Consider the following 21,367-nt stretch of genomic DNA (forward strand, 5'->3'; position numbering starts at 1 on the left):
TCACACGTCACATAACTTTACATCCCCTTCATATCAGCAGCCACTGACAAGCTCTGGGACCTTTACATCCATCCCCAGGTGCCACAAGGAAGGCAGTGAAGACCTTCAACAACCAAGTTCCCTGCTGCCCTCTCACACCTTGGGAGCCTGGTATCAGTGAGTGCCACGAGCTGCTCTCCAGTTCTTTTTCCTGTCAGGGTCATGGTCACAGCCGTGTCACCTCACTGCTGCAGCCACAAAGGTTTGCCTTGTGTCGAGCTTTCCTGTGGAAGCATTTATTCCTTACTGCATTATAATCTTTCCAAGTCCTGCTAGGAAATGTTGCCTTGCTCGAAATTTTCTTAATGATTTCAAGTTTTTTGTCCTTGGTTCACCTGTCTTGGCTCCTGGGTGCTGAGAGGTGCCCAGTGGGACACAGAGCACCTGCCAGTGCACTGGGTCTGGGGACAACGAGAGGTCCCTGGGGGGAGCAGGGCAGGCTGGGGGCTGCCAGAGACAGCCTGTCTGGACACAGGGATAAGACAGGTAGCATAAGATACTCCTGCTTGCAATCATGTCATACTAAACCTATACTATCTCCTGACTTTTCTCAGCCTTTTTCACTAAAGTATTTTTGTATACTGTGTGGATTATTTTACATCACGCATTCCGCTAGCTTCTTCCTTCCACAGCACAAAGAAAACCGGAATAAAAGGATTTTAGTAATGCTGAGGGAATTCTAAAAGTCTCCATTCCTTAATTCATCAATTCATGAATTTCTGTAATCCATTTCCTTAATCCACTTCTCTCCACAAATCAGAATTAAAGACGTCTTCTGAAATAATGCACACAAACACTGCATGTGTTGTGGACAGCATCCAGCTCCATAATTAATTTACACATACCCTCTGTTACTTGTCCAGCTGGAATTTGTGGATTCATAACTCATATTCTTCTATTACTAACCAGGGTGGTCTAAACAAAAATAGCTTCAATTTAGAGCTCTATCCCAGGCTTTGTGATGCCACCCCCCTGAACTGGCAGAATTGTTTCTGCAGACAGGTGGTGCAGCCTGATCAGGAAACTCACCTGAAAAAGAAATAAACTAGTTAGTATGAATCCAAACCAGTTCTCCAGTGTCAGCTGGAAAAAACATCTGGAAACAACAGCTTGAACTGGAAACAGGCAGTAGAACTACCTTTTCTCTTCTGGCAACAGTAACAGCTGAAGTTTTTATAAAACTCAGCTTTTTTATTCAACAAGGCTTACAATGTTAGCTGCACACAGACAAGTGGTTGAATGCCTCCTTGAAGAAACCCACAGAAGAAAGCCCTATCAGGGGAAAATCAGATGAATTATCTTTTCTCATTAATTTATGATCAATATTTTGTATTTTCTTGTGTTGGTTGGTTGGGGATTTTTTTAAATAGAAGTTTTCAGTCTGCTTCCCAGTGATCTCTGTGATGCAACATGGGGTTAAAGCATGACTTGGCTGAAGAGACTGAAGGGAAAACTGCTGTTCCAGAGGGTGCAGCTGACAATAATAACTTCTGCTAGAAACTTCCTTTCTGAACTCCTTGCCTCCTCAGCCTGAAAGAAGCATGGAAAGAAAATTACCCTAGCTGTGGGGACATAAACAGTGAAACCCCACTACTGAGTCATTGAACAAACCTCACGAAGAAATACCTACACTTGTTTTAAGTTTAAAATGTTGTTCTAAGTTTCCACCAATTTAGAAACACCTCCTTAATGCTCCTTTCAACTTTTCTCCATCCCATCTTAACTACATCTCCTGAAAATCACACCTGTCAGCGATTTCCAACAAAAACCCATGCCACTGAGCACACAAGATGCTTGCTCACTCGAGGAGACACTCCAGTCTTTCTTACTGCACACTGTTGTCACATTGCAGCTGATCTGAAGCTGCCCCCCAAACTCAACCAGCCTAGAAGCAAACAAGTCCCAAGTCCTTTCGGTGAGCAAGGGTTGGTTTGATTCAAATCTACACAGGGACCCTCAGCCCTAAATGCAGATGTGTCACTGGCCAGAGAGCTGGATGGTGCTAAGACCTCAACCAATCCAGTGTGTGAGGGAAATTTGGAGCTCCTATAAAAGGAGCTGTGAGAATAAACTCAAGGCTGTTTGTCACAAGGACCTTTGAGAGTAGTGTCATCTGTATGTCTCTGACAAATGACCCCCACCATGATACACTATTCAAATCCTGCTCCAAAAATTAACATTTTCGCCTTGCCCTTTGTATTTTCCACTGTCCTAATGTTTCTCATCAAACATGTGCCTCTCTTGAGTAGCTGACCTATTCTTACCTAGCCGAGTAAAAAAGTGGTGCTGATGGCAGCTGAAGACCCTAGATCACAAATATCCACAGATTTTAAGTATTAAGTTGAGCAGAAATGAGCTAAACTCAGAGATGGCCACCTCAGCACTGAGTACCATTTGTGCACCAGGGTTTCCTCTGGGTAGTGTGTACTAGTTTGAAAGCAAACCAGTGACAGATTCAAAGTCAGAGCTACAATTTAATTAGAAAATTAAAATAAATGTGTACAGGAACACTGTAAAAGTACAGGCACACTGACAAGAGTCAGAGTACGACCTGATGGCCTGTTGGTCATGATGGTGGTAGCAGTCCCATTAAATGGTGTCTGCAATCCTGTTGAAATAATAGATGTGGTTCTGCTGAAGCAATGATCCTGTAGAAGGTTGGCTCTTCCTCTGAAGGTCTGGTAGTAGTTAGGTAGCTCACGTCCTCTAGGAGTCCAGTAGGTAAGGCTGCCCACGGGTGTTCCAAATTTCACATATCTGGTAGTAGTTAGGTAGCTCATGTCCTCTTGGAGTAGGTAAGGCTGCCCACGGGTGTTCCAAATTTCACATTATCCCAGGTAGGAATTCCTGGTTTCTCCCCCTGGGCAGAGCATCCCACAATGGGATGATGTAATTTCATGAGTCACAGTGAGGTCTGATGGCCCATTAACAGAAGATGCCCCTCCAGAGGGAGTTATCAGGGATGTGTCCTGAAGAGATAAAGAACACTGCCCCACCCGGCTTTCACAGATGGTGACAGAATACACACTTTTGGTTACATCTTCCATTGTAACCTAAGACAGTGGTGCTAAACTGCACAGCCTGCCTGCTGCAGCTTTCTGTTAGTTTGGTATTTCTAAGGAAAAACTGCAATTTCTGTCCATCTGAAGTATCACTGAAGTACTTAGCAGGAAAGTTTATGTATGAAGAATGTTGTGGCTTTAAATCTACTTGAACACTGGAAAAATCTTACTCAGAGTACAGATTTTTTACAAGTGATCACCAGTAGTGATGCTGGACTACAATTTGCAGATATCTCAGACACTCAAAGCTGTAAATTAAAGAAATTATTGCTGTCCCTAAATATATGAAATAACTGAGTAATACAAATTGGTGAAAAAACCCCAAACAACAGCAAAACCATGCTAATAGATGTCTCTTCCATCAAACCACTTAACTTTCTCTCCCTTCAAGCTCTGTGTTCCTGAACTCACCAACAAAACTGGTCAAGTAACCATCTACAAACCCCCCCAAAAATATTAACTCTTTCAGTACTTCATTCCGCCCTCAAGTAAAAAAAAAAAAGGAAACAAAAAATACAGTGTAAAAAAGCAACATAAAAACATCAAAGTCAGTAAAAAAAATCAAATCCCAAATTAAAAAAATACCTTTAATCTTAAACTAAAATCCTTTTATAAAAATATAATCCTCATCTTTTTTCCCTATAACACATAAAACCAAAAAAAGTTCAAATTAACATAAAAAAACCTTCCATACCTAAAATCCTCTTATAAAAATATTAAAAAACCTCTTTTCCCCCTATAACACATAAAACCATAAAAAAATTAAAAGTTCAAATTAATATAAAACAAAAAAACCAAAATAAACAAATATTAAAGTAATTATAATCCCATAAAAATTTAAACAAAATAAATAATAAAAATCCTATACTCTCAAAAATAAAAATTATTTCAAAGGTAAATAATAAAAACCTTTACTTTTAAACAACTCATCTTTAAAACAATACCTCATAAGTTAACATAACCCATAAGCGCAACTATAAAAAAACTAATAAAAAAATTCACAATTACAAAGTTCCCCAAACAACTATTATTAATAAAAAACAAAAAAAATCCCCTATTTTCTTACAGAAAAATCTCCATAACATTAACAAAAGAGAATTTTCTCCCTAAACAACCTAAAGAAAAGTATTTAAAAATAGTAAACTAACTAAAATTTCTTTACATTAGCAATTTAAAAAAGTTGTAAAAAGAAAAACCCTAAAAATTTATTCTAATTGTTATTACTCTTTCTTTTAATTACTATTAATAAATTTTTCTTTCTACCTTTTAAAATTTTAAGCCAACTTTATCTTTCTCCTAATCCTATATCACAACAATAAACAAATACATTGTAATAATTACAGTAATAATTTGGGTTAAACCCACCCATTAATGATTAATAATCATTAATACATTGACTAAAAAAAATCTCAAATTAACAAACCAAAACCACTACAACAGGTTACCTGACAGCTGTATCCAGCAGGTGACAGGCACAAAAGCTGCAAGAAAAAAACCGAAAATATATTACTTTTAGATGGAATATGGTTCATAAGCACGAGTGTTGCACATCTCCAGCACAAATTATCCTGAAACCCAGATAATTCCAATGGATTATCCACCCATGGATAGACCACCAACACAAAGCCCACAGATGATATCCATGGTTACTGAGAACAGTACTCCAAAAAGAATTAGCTCTAAGACTCCTCAAACTCTCAAATCTTTCAATAACATTTTCAGAGATTATTTTTTTCCTGGAAAAATGTTTCATTTGCTCCCTCTGCCCCAGGAATAAGTGAAGTTTAAAGGTATTTGGTTTGATGACTCTGGGGCTGATGCTGTGCATGTGTAAGTAGGTTACTGTGTCTCCTCAGGGAAATGGGTGCTGTGTCTTCCAGACCTCTTCGATGCCTGGAGCTGAACCTTCTTCATGCATGATACCTGCAAATCCTCTATAAATTTTCTAATTTCATTAGACAGCCACCTTTGGTCATTGTTGTGCTGGAGATGAGCACAACACATCAGAAATCGTTTATGGCAAGGACAATCCTATTAAGGGACAAGAAAAATGACAGTTGTGCTCGTTCCTTCCATGAGTATTAAAAAATGGGAGTTCTGATACATTTTCCAAGATCCTTCTCACTGGGGAGAACAGATGCCTCTGTTTGAGGCATCTTGATTTTAGCAGAATTGGAAAAAATAAATTGAAAATACAGGAAAGAGGTTTCAGGCCTAACTTTACATAAATTAATAGATTAACAACTAGAGTCAACACATCTTATAGACCACTAGGAGAAATTTTTCCCTTTTTTACCCATATTAATCAAAAAGTTTATTTTTAATGCAAACTTTAATCCTTTTGTAAGAATTGCATTTACTGTTATTTCCATCAACTATCAAATTTCTTAATCAGTTGATATTTCAAAGTGCAGCTTGTGTAAAAGATCGCTCACATGACCTCTGACTTTGCAACTGTGATTTTTGTTGTTTAGGATGTATTTGGTTTTGTTATTTAAGAAAAAAACTCCATTTCAACTCATATGCTTTACCACTGGGGACCAAGGGACCAGAATATTTCAAATTATCAAGTTCTTTTGCTTAGTGTGGATCAGGAGTCCTTATACAACAGAACAGCCACGTTTCCAGTTACAATTCTTGGTAGGAATTCCTAAGAAACCTTCTGAGCAACTGCACAAACATTAAAAATATCAATGGGGAAATGCCTGGAATCCTAAAAGGTGACCCTGGAAAACTTCTTATTGAAAGAAGATTTTACAAATAGCCTTTCCCTTCAGCATTGTGGGTGCCCTACTTAAAATAAATAAGAGTTGACAGATAAAGCAATTAGAAAATCTACACTTCTGGAATAACAAAATGTGCAAACAACAGAGAAAATGTTTAGTTAATTAAAAAATGTATTTTAAAAAACAAGACCTTTTTATTTTCCTGCTTCTTGCAATTCAGCATGATATCTGTATTCAACTAACTGTGAAAAATGAGTATTTTATGATTGGCTTTTTGCAAGTAATAAAATTAATATTATATGTGTTATGTTAGAAAGTTCTGCTGTATTAATTTTCTTAAGCTGTGTGTTAAATATAGTTTTAGGTTATAACATAATGTTAAAATAGAAACTATGCTATGTGTATGTATACTTTTTTTCTAAAGAAAGGACTTGCACTGAGATAGCAGCCATAGGACACCTACATTTTTCAGAGAAAGAGAATTTATTGCTCCCTTATCAGAAGAAATTAACTTTGTCCTGCCTCACTGAGCCCTGAAGACGCTGTGTGAATTCAGAGGAAGAAGTTGACACTGACTAGACAGAATCCTGTGTTTGAATGGAATTTATGCATCATGTATGAGATGTAAGAATATGCAACAGGCTATTGTTTTTAAGGGTTAATCCTCTGTTAACGTGTGGTTTTTTTGGGCTCATTTTGCCCAGAAAAAGCTACCCGGACTGTCCGTAACTCTTTGGTTTTTATTGTCTCATATTGTCCTAATTCAAATTGTCCAAATTCTTATTTATCTAATTATGTTGCTATTTTAATAGTAATTTTATTACTATTAAACTTTTAAAATTTTAAAAACCAGTGACTGGCGTTTTTCACACTGCTTTGTTGGTTCTTTCCAGCAAAACACACTTGTAATTCTTCACCCTTGGTAAAAGCAGACAACCTGTCACAGCCCCGTACCTTCAGCAGCCGTGGTGATGCCATCGTGGGCAGTGACCTTTTCAGCTCAAATCGAGTGTTTCTTGGCTGGGTTCTTCCTTCAGCTGCTCGGAGCTGGACCGAGCCCCCTGTCCCTCAGTGACTTTCACCTCTGAAACATCAAAGGTGTTTCCCTTGATCATCGGAACAAGCCACCACTTAGCAGGGTTCTGGACTGTGCTTTCCCACAGGTGTAGGGCACACACTAGCACACTGCTTATCATTAATATCCTGATTATGATGAATTAATTAATTAAAAATGAACGAGGAAAGTGAACCAGCGGCAGGGAAGAGGGAGCAGGGCTGAGCAGCAGGACAGCGGTCACGGCCGCCCCCTCAGCCGCCCTGAGGCGCCTCCCGTGTTGAAAATCATGAATTATATAATTCAGAGACAGTGAACCTTAATTTAGTAAAAATGTATAAGCAGGTGAGAAAGTTTTTAATGTGTCACGGCCGCCCCCTCAGCCGCTCTGAGGCGCCTCCCGTGTTGAAAGTCATGAATTATATAATTCAGAGCCAGTGAACCTTAATTTAGTAAAAACGTATAAGCAGGTGAGAAAGTTTTTAATGTGGAGGCCCCAAATTTTGCCGGGCAAGGCAGAATTTCACACTGGCCAAGGACAAAGCAGTGCCTGGCGGGCTGACGCTAACACGCCACTCTCGGGGTTTGTTTTTCCCGACATTTCGGGAGACTTCGGCCGGAGCGCGGCTCGCGGCGGAAGTCACGTGAGCCGCGGCCTGTGGGGCACCTCCCGGCCCCGTCCGCTCCGCGCCCCGCGGCGCTCGGGCGCTGCCGCCCCCTGCAGAGCCCCCGCGAGCCCGGGGGGTCCGTGCCGGTCAGCGGAGCGTCTGCGTGTGCTGGTGTCGGACTGGAGCTGGGTAAGCGCACGGGTGTCAGGGAAAGGTTCCCCCCCAGAGGCTGTGGGGCACTGCCCAGGCTCCCCAGGGAATGGTCACGGCCCCAAGGCTGCCAGAGCTCCGGGAGCGTTTGGACAACGCTCTCAGGGATGCACAGGGTGGGACTGTCGGGGTGTCTGTGCAGGGCCAGGGCTTGGCCTGGATGATCCTTGTGGGTCCCTCCCAGCTCAGGAGATTCTGTGATGTGTTTCTGAAAATACTTCTGTCTCAGCCTGTTTGCAACGCGTGCTCCAAAAACTTGGTGAAGTTTGTGAACTTCAGATGTAGGTTTGTGTTCGTTTTCGTTTCATGGGACACAATACGCTTCAGGTTCTCTGTTAGATCCTCTAAATGCTTTTAAAGAGGAACTCTGTAAACACAGGGTGGTGCAGAGAACCTGGAGCCTGGGTCAGCAAGGTTTTCCCTACAGGCTCTGTTAATGTGCTCTTTCAATAACTCAAATATTTAATGTAATAATGAAACTAATACATTTAAATAATATTATAGTACATGATATACATAATGTGGATATATGCTATATATGTAGAATGTAGATTGTATATACAGAACACTATTATTGTATAGAATATATATACAGAACACTAATTTATTCTAAATTAAAAAATAAAATTAAAATGTATTACATAACATAACACATTCTATATAAAAATTATGTAATAAAATAATAATTTAGATAAAGGTGACTTTAAAATCTTTAAAGTAACTTATTTTTGAGCTTTTCAGTGGGTTAGATTGAAATGATCTCCCAGTGATTATCAAGCAAGGATGTCTGCTTTCAGGACAGAGTGGATTAGGGCATTTAAATATGTATACACAGGCCAGTCTTTGTCCCAGAAGCTCTGGTAACTTGACCTTATTTGTGATGTGTGTCAGACAAAATTCAGGACTTGGATGTGAGATCTCCAGGACTGCTGTGCTGCTGGATTTACTGTTCTGAAATGTTCCAACGTGTAAACAAGATATCTTGTAACAATGTATTGTTGCAATTTCTGGCTCTGAAATTCAGCTTTTTGTGGATTTCTTTTGTCTTTTTTTCTGGGCAGGTCTTAATCACAAAGCCAGGGGGGTTTTGGAAGAGTTTTAGTTGTTGTGCTTGCTTGAGATTTAAATTGCAACAGAACTACATATTTCCTTTGGAAAGTTGTCATATTTAGTGTCAGAAGATATGACCATAGTTAGTAAAATACCTCTTTTTTCACATAAAATTCCAGTAGTGTGACTGCTTGCCAGGTTTTTTAGATAGAAAACATGGTAGCTGGATTCATTCTTTGGTTTTGTACACAGCTCATAAGTTGTACTTCAGTGAAATGGGACTGAGAACAGTTACAGACATTCCTTCTGCAAAGATGATTTTGCTTTATCTCACAGAGATAACCAGAAAAATGATGATTTCTCTGCTTACAGTAATTGCTCTAAAATCCATGGCCTGACTTATGTGTCCTTTGTAGGGTACATAAGTAAGCCAATCTCAATTATTTGTAATTTTTTCCGAATTTTCAAATTAGTAATGGCCAACCAATCCAGATTTTTAAAGGAGAGCATTGTCTTCAGTCTTAACCAAGCTCTGCTCAGTTGATTCAGTGGGTCCTCATCAGTATTTATTGTAGATGTTACAAAGCAACTCACTTTTTCTTGCTGCTTACACAGGTTTCCTGAGGTGGCAATGTGGAGTGGGATAGGGAATGTTTTAACCACAGCTTTGGGGTTTTTGTAGCCCTTCAGAGTAGGAGTATGTGAGTTATGGTTCTGAAAGGAATTTTTCCAGCTGCTAAACAAAATTAATTCCATAACTGAACTGTGCATTTCTGTTGTTGCTTTTATTTAAGATTGAATATGGCTGATCACCACAGCTTTAATCTCAAGTGCTGCTGATGGTTTTTGCCACAACATTTGGTTTTCAGTTGTCATTCCAATCTTGACTTGCTTCTGCATGAATTGCAGTTCCTGGGGTTTTTTTGGGGTTTTTTTTGGTGGTTTTTTTTTTTTTTGTTTTTTTTTTCTAAGAATACAAATTGAAGATCACTGCCATATAGAATTTAATTTCTGTGCAATTCTTTCTAGGATTTTTTGGTTCTTCCATACAGGTGTGGAAAAATGGCAAAGAGAATTGCAGAAAAGGAGCTGACTGACCGAAACTGGGACCAGGAGGATGAAGCTGAAGAGGTAAAATACATATTAGCCCCCACCCCCCATGTACACTTGCAGATAGTAGAGTAGCTGTTTACATTGGGCTGTGTATCTTGTGCATAAAACTCACAGCATAACTGGTTAAAAGTTTAGCAATTAAAGATCATTTTATAGAAGTGGATTTTTTAAAAAGTATTTTTATAAAGCTTCCAATTATGCAGACCATATAGCAAAGCAGCTTTTAAGGGTTAAAATTTCATCAGTGGTTCTGGGGAAAGGAATTCCATGTTTCTAGAGGGAACCCCATGCTTGTTAAAAGGCTTTTGGACTCTTCAAAGGTGTGATAGGTATTTATTGAATTGACAGGAAAAGCAGACTTGATTTCTGGAGATAAATGCTCTGTATGCCTCCAGTATTTTTGGGTTTTTTTAGGGTCAGTAATAGCTAATTTTAGAGCTATGTTAATTTCAGCTGAATTTCCCCACACAGCCAGAGGAATTAGGCAAATAGTTAAGTGGTATGTTCCACCTGATTGTAAAAAGAGATTTTTACCTTTAATGTTTCCTACTTCCTTATGGCTCAGGTTTAAACAAACTGGTGTAGTTTTTGTCCAGCTAAAAGTATTAAATGCTTGCACCTGTAAATGTAAAAAAGAAAACTGTCTCTTCCAGGAATTTGAAAATAAGAAAACTTAACTTAATTTCCTCATTTGTTGCAGGGTGGTGCTGAGCCATTAGCTGTCTTTGCTAGTGTTTGAGCTACAGCAGGCTGCTGGAGCTTGCCTTAGAGCCCACATCTCCATACATCTGCTCCCGTCAGCAGAGGGATCTTAGAGCTGTTTTAAAAAAGCAACCCAAAACTTACATTTTTTGTTGTAGTAAAATGGAGATAGCACAAAGAGAAATGTAGTGCAGGACCAGAAGGAGCTTTCCAAGTGTCAGCTCACATTCAGGTGGCTGGAAAGCTGATTGACAGTGCTGTATTTTTGGAGTGGGCTGGTTTTTAACTTCTTCCCTTGTTTGTTTGGTAGAAGTGTTAGAGTTGTGTTCAAAACCTGATCTCAGCCATCCCTTCATGTTGTGTGTTTTGAATACTCCACTAATGACTCCCTAACTTCCTCTTCAAGGTGGGAACATTCTCTGTGGCAAGTGAAGAGGTCCTGAAGAACAGAGCTATTAAAAAAGCAAAGCGCCGAAACGTTGGGTCAGAGGTAACGTAGTCACTGAACATGGGTGCTGGAGTTTCACTCAGTTACAAAACACAGCATCATGCTCAGGTTTTTGACTTCCTTGGGTTTGCAGTGAAGCTGAATAAAGTTATCATTTCAGCTCACCAGGTCATATGTGCACGTGAACTTTGGCTTTACTGTTCCATGCTAAGAATATGGCTAAGGAAAAAAAAGGGTAATACTACTATGACTGGGTGAGCAGGGTGTTCTTGCATATTTTTGAAGTAAAAATAAAGAGTGTTTCAGACACAATCTTGTTTGCAAATTGGTAAACCAGCTTTACTTCCATTTTTTGTAGAGATGGAAGTATGGAAATGCAAAGTTATTAGTTATCCATACTGGAGGGCTGGGGGATCTCAGAAGCTGTATTAGTTAACACCCAAATACTGAGCTGCTCTGAGAATGAGAAACATGTCTTTTGTTAAGAATGCTGCTACTTTTTTTTCCTTCCTCCCTGTCAAGAGTTTTAGTGCCATCTACTCTTTGCACTAACAGATTGAAAATTGAAAGGAAGTTGGCCTTTGTTACAGGTTTAGTCCCTGTGAAAGCATTTTCCCAGTCCAGCCAAATTGTTGTCCTTTCAGAAATCCTTGACAAATGCTTTGTTGTTTATATTTTTCCCAGACATCCTTTGAACAAGGCATGCATCGTGTCAGAAGTAGGCCTGGAGCTTTGTGTTACACAGATTTCTTTAGGACTGGATGGGACTAGGCACAGTTAGGAGCTAGACAGCCTTCTCCTATGCTTTTGATTTTCCTTCTTCAGTCCAAGCACTGTCCATGAAGAAGCTGCCTTAGCCCACTAATGCCTTGAATAGTTTTAGCCACAAATGTGGTATAGAGTTAAATAAAGGATTGCATTAGAAGGAGGTGATGCAAAACATAAACTACAGCTTGAGCAGGAGAGATTCAGGGGCAAATGGAATAAGAAAAGTAGAACAGAGTGAGAAGGGGGACCAGATGGGTTGTAGAAGTAGTGAGGAGACTGGGAGCAGGCTGTTAGAGCTGGAAGAAGGGCTGGTGACAGCTAAGGACTGTGCAGCCCCTCACTCTTCCTCCTAGTGGCATGAGGAGGAGAATCAGAAAAAAGGTTAAAAGCCTCGGTTGAGATAAGGAGAGTTTAATGATTGAAATATAATGATCATGATGGTAAGGGAACCAGAAGAGAAAGAAAGAAACCCCAAGAAAAAGCAGTGATGCACAGGACAGTTGCTCAGTACCCACTGACCTCATTCCATCCCCAAGCAGCAATTGGAAGCTGCCTTAGCCCACTAATGCCTTGAGTAGTTTTAGCCACAAATGTGGTAGAGGATAGAGTTAAAGGATTGCACTAGAGGGAGGTGATGCAAAACATAAACTACAGCTTGAGCAGGAGAGATTCAGGGGCAAATGGAATAAGAAAAGTAGAACAGAGTGAGAAGGGGGACCAGATGGGTTGTAGAAGTAGTGAGGAGACTGGGAGCAGGCTGTTAGAGCTGGAAGAAGGGCTGGTGACAGCTAAGGACTGTGCAGCCCCTCACTCTTCCTCCTAGTGGCATGAGGAGGAGAATCAGAAAAAAGGTTAAAAGCCTTGGTTGAGATAAGGAGAGTTTAATGATTGAAATATAATGATCATGATGGTAAGGGAACCAGAAGAGAAAGAAAGAAACCCCAAGAAAAAGCAGTGATGCACAGGACAGTTGCTCAGTACCCACTGACCTCATTCCATCCCCAAGCAGCAAATAGCTGCTCCCAGCCACCCCAGTCCCAGTTTCTCTGCTGGCCATGACATTCTGTGTTCAGGTCACTGTCCTGGCCATGCTCCCTTTCAGCTCCTGGTGTCCTGCTCACTGGCAGAGCATGAAACACTGAGAGGTCCTTGATTGCAGAGAGCACTGCACCCTTGTTATCAAAATTCTCTTACCATTCAAACCACACCACTGTACCAGCCACTAGGGAGAAAATTAACTATCCCAGCCAAAACCAGGACAACAGGCTGGACAAAATCTAAAACACAGAAGAGACGACAGGACAGCTGAAGTTGTGTAAGAAAGCTGTGAATATTTACAAAAAGCAAAACTTGAAACTTACTGATGTTCCTACATGGAGCAAGCAGAATGCTGCAGTGAGAAAGACAGCAGTTATACTGGAATGTCCAGAGAGAAAGGTGGGACTGATCAGAGAGAAGCACAGTAAAAATGCCTACCTAGGAATGAGAAGCAGAGGACTGCACTGGAAAAAATAGCACAAAAGGAAGCAAAGAGACCCTTAACCACAAGCTAAACCTAAAATTGACAAGCTTTGCCATTTCTTCAGTGGCAAAAGCAGAAGAAACTCGAAAGCAGTTCTTCTCTCATGGTTTACCAGAGACACTGAAAGTTCACTTAGAGTAGTAAAAGTTCATTACCTCCAAAGGTCTAAAAATTGCAGTGCTTTATTTGCATATTAATTGTACTTTGTCTTTTAGAAACACCTAAGAAACTATACCATAAAATAATACAGTTGCAAAGACAGTGATCAGAACTGGGTAATAAAAAGGTTGCAGAGGTAGATATTCTGTGGTCAGGTACAGTCTGTCTTTGCATCTTCTATCAGTCACATTGGAATATTTTGTGTAAATCACAAGAGGTTTCATAGATGACTCCAGAGTGATGAGTGGATTAAAGTATCGGACTCTTGACTGCCATTGTAAATGCTAAAAGTTGTTTAAAATAAACCTGAAGTTACATAATCCTCTGTAGTTATTTAAAGAAAACAAGATGCTGTGGTTGTCTAATAGGTAGTCAAACACATCCACAGCTCTGAACAACTTCCATGTACCCACATCCTAGACCCAGTTTATTTTCATACCAAACATCTGAGTCTTTTAAAAACAGGAGCAGTGTGTGTCATAAGGAAGCTGTTAATTTTGTTTGCATAGCTGACACAGTAATGCATGGAATGACAGGCTGAACTAGGGAAAAATAAGCCAGGAATATTAAGTGGGGATAGGATCTGTGTGGAGGAGATGTTTGTAACTGGTTGTCTCTCTTTATTTTCCTCCCCAGTCTGAAAGTGGAGGAGCTTTTAAGGGGTTTAAAGGCTTTGTATTGCCTTCTGGAAAAGGAGGAGGTGGCTTCAGTGGATTTGGGAATGGTGCAGGAATCAAGCCTTTGGAAGGGCTGTCCAATGGAAGCAGTAGTGTCTCCAGTACTCCTCCTTTCAGCAGTTTGAAGAGCACCTCTGAAACACAATCAGCATTTGGTAAGTTTTAAATAAGCACGCATATTTATCAACACCTTCAGTAATTAAATTTGCAGGGTTATTTTAGTAGTGAAAAAACAAATGTAGACCATCTTATAGTTACATTTTAAGGTTTTGAGACTTTATACCTCTTTGTAAGATTTCTTATTATTTTAGAGTGCTGGAGGGACAAGTTTTCACATGGACACAATTTAAAGAGGTGGTAACTAAATTCACATTTCTAATACTGGAGATAAAAGTTTTTTAGGCACAGATGGAAATAGAAAGCACTGGCATAAGGCAGTCTGTAAAAGGTATAAAGCATCTGGTAACATGTCCCAATTCTTTGAATTTAAATAAAAAATACATGCTGCATAGCTAAAGTCTTCATCTTTTTTCCTTGTACATCTGGTGTTGCAGACAGTCTTACTAGCATTTTATCTGTTACAGTTATACCTACATTTTAAGACATTTGAAATACTTCATCATGTTGAGCTGTCATGCTTTGGAATTTCCTGAGGAATATTAGTTCTGTCCCTTTGTGCTGGACATGCAGAAATGTTAACCCTGTCACCACAGAATTTTGGAGTCATCATGCCTTAGAATACAAATGGTGGAGTTTGAACTTTAGAGTAACTTGGATTTCAGTGAGCTTGAATAAATTAAGGAAAACTGAAATATTCAATGAGAATTTTTCTAGTTTGCTTCTTAGGGTTTTTTACACAAAAGTGCTCAAAAGCTTGTAAAATTATGGGGTAGTGCACTCAGGGTGATTTAAAGCACATTTAAAGCACAAATGGCAAGAGAAGTTTTTTGATTTACTAAGCATTACAGCTTGCTGACGTTGTTAGATTTTGAAGGTTTTGGCAATATATAAAACATGTATTTTTTTAATGTTCTGTACAAGATGTCTTTGGATGTTATTTTTATACACCAGTGTGCTCCATCTACCTTATCTGTCCCTTACTTGTCTAAATGAAAAATTGGATCTGCTCACTGGCATGGGAGTAACTGGGGCACAGTGTGACCCAAAAGAAGGAGCTCAGCTGAGTAAGGATGAGCGTTCCAATTAAGAAATATTGTACATGTTAGGCTTTTAAGAGAGCTGTGCTTTCTGGGTTTAAAAAAACAAAGGTTCTAAGCCACATTTCTCACTAGGTCTGCAAATCATCTGTGGTTAAAAAAATAACAAAACAACAGGGGTTATTAAGCAGATTAGTTAAGTTGGATATCAGGGAAAGGTTCTTCTGCCAGAACTCTGGAAGAATTTGGACAATGCCCTCAGGCACAGGGTGGGATTGTTGGGGTGTCCTGGGCAGGGCCAGGAGCTGGACTCAATGATCCTGGTGGGTCCCTCCCAGCTCAGGATATTCTCCAATTCTGTGTTTTCTCTTGTACCAGCATCCCCAGTGTCAAATGGTCCCAGTGGTGCCATGTTTGCTGAGAAGAAGGCTGCGAGCCCGGCCGCCAACGGCGGCAGCCAGCCCTGCTCCTCCTCGGGCAGCGCCCTGAGCGCGGCTCCGGCGCGCGGCTCCGGCGCCTACCACAAGCAGCTGGCTGCCCTCAACTGCTCCGTGCGGGACTGGATCGTGAAGCACGTGAACAGCAACCCCCTGTGCGACCTGAGCCCCATCTTCAGGGACTACGAGCGCTATCTGGCCAGCATTGAGCAGCAGCACGGAGGCAGCAGCGACAGCGGCTCCGAGAACGAAAGCAGCAAGACCCCGGCCCCGCAGGCTGCTCCTGTGTTTGGGGGTTCAAAGCTCCAGCAGGGCTCCACGTTTCTGTTTAACAGCAAAACTGAGGAGACCTCAGACAAAAAAGCTGAAGCCGCGTCAGAAAAAAGAGACCCGTTGTTAGGAGCTACGTCAACTGTCTCGTTTAATTTTGGCAAGAGTGTTGACAGTTCTGTTTTGTGTTCCCTTGGTTCAGGAACGCTTAGTAGTTTCTCATTTTCTCCTGGGAATTCAGGTTTGTTTGGAAAAGATGCAAACCAGGCCAAATCTGTCACTGCAGCATCCACCAGTTTATCAGAAGCTCAAACAGACAGTGGCAATACTGATGACAAAGGTAAATTCTATGTATTTGTATCTATAGTTACTTTAATGGTCAGCTGTGAGTGCATGTGACTTAGGAATACTAAAATTGCAATATTAAGTTCACTGAGATGATGGCATGGTGCAGTGTCTGAGGAGGTTTAGGCTGGATATCAGGGAAAGGTGCTCAGGCACTGCCCAGGCTCCCCAGGGAGTGCCAGAGCTCCCAAGGCTGCCAGAGCTCCAAGAGCATTTGGACAATGCCCTCAGGTACAGGCTAGTATGGTTGGGGTGTTCTGGGCAGGGCCAGGAGCTGGACTTGATGATCCTGGTGGGTCCTTTCCATCTCAGGAAATTCCATAGTCTGTGGTCATCATCATTCTTAGATTTGAAAGTGCAGAATTATACCCTTAATCAGGAGAACACAGCCTTATGTAAGCAACACCAAAAGTATGTGCTTATCAAGACTTACATACTTCTGTCAGATTTGTACTTTATATAATATACAAAATAATTAAATCTGAGGACAGGAATTGATGAAATTTAAAGCAGCTGGTATGTTCACCTTTGAGCCTGCTGGACATGTCAATCCCACTGCTTTTCCTAGTAGGTTTGTCAAGAGATCCCTGCAGTAAAAAGCATGAGATACAGAACAGTTTAGTCCATTTTACTTAATAGATTGTAAGGAGGCCTCCAAAGTTACACAGTACCTAACAGCTTTACTCTGGTCTTTGCCTGTGCTGAATACAATAGGCTGATAGAAATCCCAGTAGCTGAGGGGCTGGAAAGGCATAATCTGCCACCCTCTTATCTGTCATTCTGCAACTAATTCCCTTCCCCCAAATTAAATCTGGCTCTTGGAACTATTTATTGTGCTCTGCTTGAACCCATTTGTGGAGCATACTCTGAAATGTGAAAACTGTTACTGTTCAAACAGAAGCTTTTGACTTACTAAGCTTTATATTGTTGGTGTTTGATTGTTTGGTATGGATTGGGTGTTTTCATCCCACTTAAACTGAAGGTGAGGATGAAGTTGCTTTAAGAGCTGAATGAAAAGCAAGTAACACTTTTTGTTGTAGCTGAAGCTGCTGCAGAGTACACATGGACTGAAGGGTGTTCTGGCTGTCACTGACCAGCCACGTGTCCATGCCAACCATGGTGGGCATAAGGGACTCCCAATACACTGCCAAAATCTGTGCTCACAACATTAACATATTAAAACTTTCTATTTAAAGGAGGGGAAGAGGAGGAAGAAGAGCCACCAAAAGTCATTGTTAATGAAATAAAAGAAGATGATGCTTTCTACTCAAAGAAGTAAGTGACTTTAACTTGGTAAATAAAATTAACACCTGTATTTACTCTGTATTGCTATTCTTCACCACTGCAGTGCATAATTAATGATGTGTCCTTGACTTCCTATAAATAAAACTTGTTAGGAATCCACACAGAATATGAACTTGTAAAAAAATTTAATTACAGGCAGGAGTTTGTAAGATCTTACTAAAATTCTTCTGTATTTTGGGCACAACTCTAATAGTTTGTGTTGTACATGTGATCAGCTTTTTTAACAAGTGAAGGTGTTTCTGCCTTCATCAGGTTTTGTACAGTCAAGTTGCAGGACCTTGGCCCTTTACTACAGAAACCTTATACAGTACTGCTGGAAAATCCACCAGGTGGATTTGCATAGCCTAAAATAAGACTCTTCAGTTGGAAAATGCTGATTATTATTATATAAAGGAGTGAGCAAGTTGTGCTTTTAAGCTCAAAATGAAACTGGCTCCACTAGAAGCAGTTTTTCAAAGCATGTTCAGTAGTCCAAGTAATTGTGTGTCTGCTTGACACTCAGCAGAGAATTTGTCCTGCTACAAAAAGTCATTAGCTGTATCTGAAAAGTGTGTGCTACTTTATTAAAATGGCTTTAGGTTTATTAGAGCCTTCACACTTAAAAATGTTTATAAATTGTATAATTAAGTCCTATTCCAACTTCAGAATGATACAGCCAGTTCTTATGCCTTTCTAATTACATTTTTTTTAAGTAGCCTACATTTATTGCTCCTCACAGGCCCTGAGTACAGGTTGCTGTGCCTTTAACCAGTTCTTATGCCTTTCTAATTAGTTTTTTTTTTTTAAGTAGCCTACATTTATTGCTCCTCACAGGCCCTGAGCACTTTTCCCTGAAAGTAATACATTTATCATTTCAATACTGAAAGAAATAATTCACTTTCTCTTTTATCTCCAAGTGCTGTCCATTAGCAGGTGAAACAGGACAAAGAATAATAAAGATTTAGGTTGCTCACAGCATGTTAAATCCTGATTACTGTTACTGTGAGACAGATGGATACGTGTATCTGGGAGATATCTTTTTATTTCATCTCTACATGGCTACACAAACAAGGATTTGAGTTTTATTTTTTTTCTCCACAGGTGCAAATTGTTCTACAAAAAGGACAATGAATTTAAAGAAAAAGGTGTAGGAACATTACATTTAAAACCAGCAGGAAATGAAAAAACTCAACTCTTAGTACGAGCAGATACCAATTTAGGTAAGTACATTTATCCCAGTAACAAGTCTTGATGTCAAAATTCCTTGCTAAGCATTAGGCTATTTTGGGTCTTTTTTACATATCATTAACAGATACAATTAGTGAAAACCCTTCTACTTTCTTTTCCTAAATCATTTAGAATACTGACAAACACTTGGATGCCTCTAGTGAGCATTACAAAAGAGAGCACATGGAGCAGTGCAAGAAGCATAAACTAAGCACTGTGACTGGATTCCTCATTTCCTGCTTCTCCGTTGTCCCCTTCCCTTTCTCCTGTGTCCCCCTACTATAATTTGATATTCAGGTTCCTCCATTTAAAAAAGGAGGATGCAGATTTTCTCATTTCTAGTGAGGAAAGAAATCTGAGAGCAATGGCCATGAATAGATGCTTAGGAAAGAAGAAGACAAACATACATGATGTTTATGAATTGCCTTCCTTCCAAACACCACCCTAAATCTCTAGCTAGTATCTATTCTAACACTGTATTACAATAAAAGCTAGAAAATGGCTAATGGTAAATTTTTCCCCTCCTCAAATGCAGGAAATATTCTGTTGAATGTTCTAATTCCACCTAAGATGCCATGTTCAAGAACCGGAAAAAACAATGTTCTCATAGTTTGTGTTCCTAACCCACCCATCGATGAGAAGAATCCAGCTGTTCCTGTCACTATGCTAATAAGAGTGAAAACAAGTGAGGATGCAGATGAGTTGCACAAAATCTTACTGGAGAAAAAGGAGGTTTAAATAAGTTGCAGTCCATAAATTGAGGAATTATTGCCAAACTGCTGCTGCTGTTTTTTTCTTCCATAACTTCATTTGAACATTTAATTCTTTACTCTGATATTAAGAACTGTTATAGGAATTCTGGAAAAATGATGTGAGGAAAAGCTAAACTAGCTAATAAAAGCTTTAATAGAACACAAGTGTTGGACTGTGCTCCCTCATTTTCAGTATCTAAATGCAGGACCTCTTCTGGATAAAGCACATGGATGTCAATCCAAGCATCTGTTTTTAGCACCAGTCGACCAAATGGACAGAAATCTGGGTACAAAAACATGGTACCAGAGCTTCCTTACAGACTGTAATACAATGCAAGCACCTCCTGTTTTGGGAAGGGAGGATGGTCAAGCTTACCTGTTGCAACTGTTTCTAGACCACAGCTTTTTAATTGGTCTGTTGTATTCTGGTGAGACTGACTTTTTAGACTCAGTGACAGCACTGCTCCCCACCAGTGCTGATCTCCATCGTGCTGGGTCTGTGCTCTTGCAGACCTGTGTGCTTTCAGGACTCAGAGACTGCAGATATTTAAAAGAGAATTTGCTTGTGTAGTCTTGTTGACAGTAGTGTTTCCTGCAGAGGAACTGTCAGTTCTGTTCTCACTGTAGCAACAAGCCAATGATGTGCAATATAGACAAGCAGACAACTGGAAGTTTTACCTTGGACACACTGGCACCCCCTGGCTTCTGACAGGTCAGAAGCAGAGGGTTGCACTTCCACATGCTCCTTGCAAGGTGTTTGTCCCTAGTTCCAAAATCCAGCTGAGGCAGAGCTGGACATGCTGCATTGCTCCTGCTGCTGGTACTTTGCTGAAGAGAGCTCAAACTTCAGGACTTTCTGTTGCCCTTGCCAGGAGACACATGCACAAGGGTGTGTGTCAGTGTGTATTTATCCATGTGATAAAAATGCTGTGCTGCACTGCATTAAGCAAAGCAGCAGAGTGCAGAAGCTTTCTGTTGCATGTGGGGAGCATGGGGTACTTTGTAAACTTAGTTTTCAGCTGTGATAAAATTAACCAGGTGGCAATAATTTGGAGATCAGAACATTCATTCTGGTCTTGGTTTTGCTCTCAACTTTGTCAGACCATGTTTGGTAGTTTAATAATTTTCTTTTTTTCAAATGTTTGCTGGAAACTCCTTCCCTAGTAACTTTTTCTACTTTGCTTCCAACTCTGGGACTTCTCCAAGAGCTTGATGATAATATGAAACTTGAACTGCTCTCAGATGTGTCACACTGACCAGCTCTGGGAAAATGGAACAAACATGCTGTTTTGCCTCTGGCTAATGTGATACAGAGGAAAAACACCTTTCCTTAAAAAAAAAAAAGTCAGTGTGACACAATTCATACAGGGGACCTGGTAATCCAGCACAGTGCCATCCTGTGGGCAGGGAACAAGGAATAACAGCATTGGATGAGGTGCAGCACATCTCACCTGTACCCCTGCTCTGGGGGGAAGCAAATGGCTGCCCCTAGGCCTAATTCACTGCACAATTCAGGTTATGGCCTTTTTCCCCTCTTTGTTAAAAGGAGGAAAATCTTGATTTTATCTATAGCCCTGTTGACCAAAGTTCCAAAAGAAAGGCCTTGCTCACATTTCAGCCATGCTTAGTGTACAAGAATTGCATTTTTAACCCTGGAGTGTGAAGGGAGCTTAGATGCCATTTGAGATATTTGAAAAATAAACTGGTGCCTTTGGGGGTTTCTTTTTGCATCTGGCTAAGTACTTAAACCATTAAAA

At 40.2% G+C, this 21,367-nt stretch overlaps 1 protein-coding gene and 1 long non-coding RNA gene across 3 annotated transcripts; one reads left to right on the top strand and one right to left on the bottom strand.

Annotated features, from left to right (window-relative positions):
* Positions 1 to 2,903: 2,903 nt before the first annotated feature.
* Positions 2,904 to 6,870, bottom strand: LOC120501600. The gene is made up of 3 exons (XR_005627355.1): positions 6,782 to 6,870; positions 4,547 to 4,582; positions 2,904 to 3,039 (listed from the first exon to the last, which is right to left on the bottom strand). It is a non-coding gene; the product is annotated as an uncharacterized LOC120501600 (long non-coding RNA).
* Positions 6,871 to 7,546: 676 nt separating this feature from the next.
* Positions 7,547 to 20,986, top strand: NUP50 (nucleoporin 50). 2 transcript variants are annotated; one of them, XM_039708106.1, is made up of 8 exons: positions 7,547 to 7,678; positions 9,779 to 9,880; positions 10,971 to 11,054; positions 14,098 to 14,293; positions 15,674 to 16,342; positions 17,544 to 17,622; positions 18,733 to 18,851; positions 19,394 to 20,986. In XM_039708106.1, exons 2-8 carry the CDS (start codon positions 9,812 to 9,814, stop codon positions 19,594 to 19,596), a joined length of 1,419 nt encoding a protein of 472 aa, XP_039564040.1. In that variant the 5' UTR covers positions 7,547 to 7,678; positions 9,779 to 9,811; the 3' UTR covers positions 19,597 to 20,986. The 2 variants fall into 2 exon arrangements, with proteins under 2 accessions (XP_039564040.1, XP_039564039.1); XM_039708105.1 differs by having other exon boundaries at positions 7,550 to 7,678; positions 9,802 to 9,880.
* The last annotated feature ends 381 nt before the right edge of the window (positions 20,987 to 21,367 follow it).

Source organism: Passer montanus, unplaced genomic scaffold (assembly GCF_014805655.1).
Source record: "Passer montanus isolate IOZ18808 unplaced genomic scaffold, ASM1480565v1 scaffold20, whole genome shotgun sequence".
In the NCBI taxonomy this organism is placed as follows: domain Eukaryota; kingdom Metazoa; phylum Chordata; class Aves; order Passeriformes; family Passeridae; genus Passer; species Passer montanus.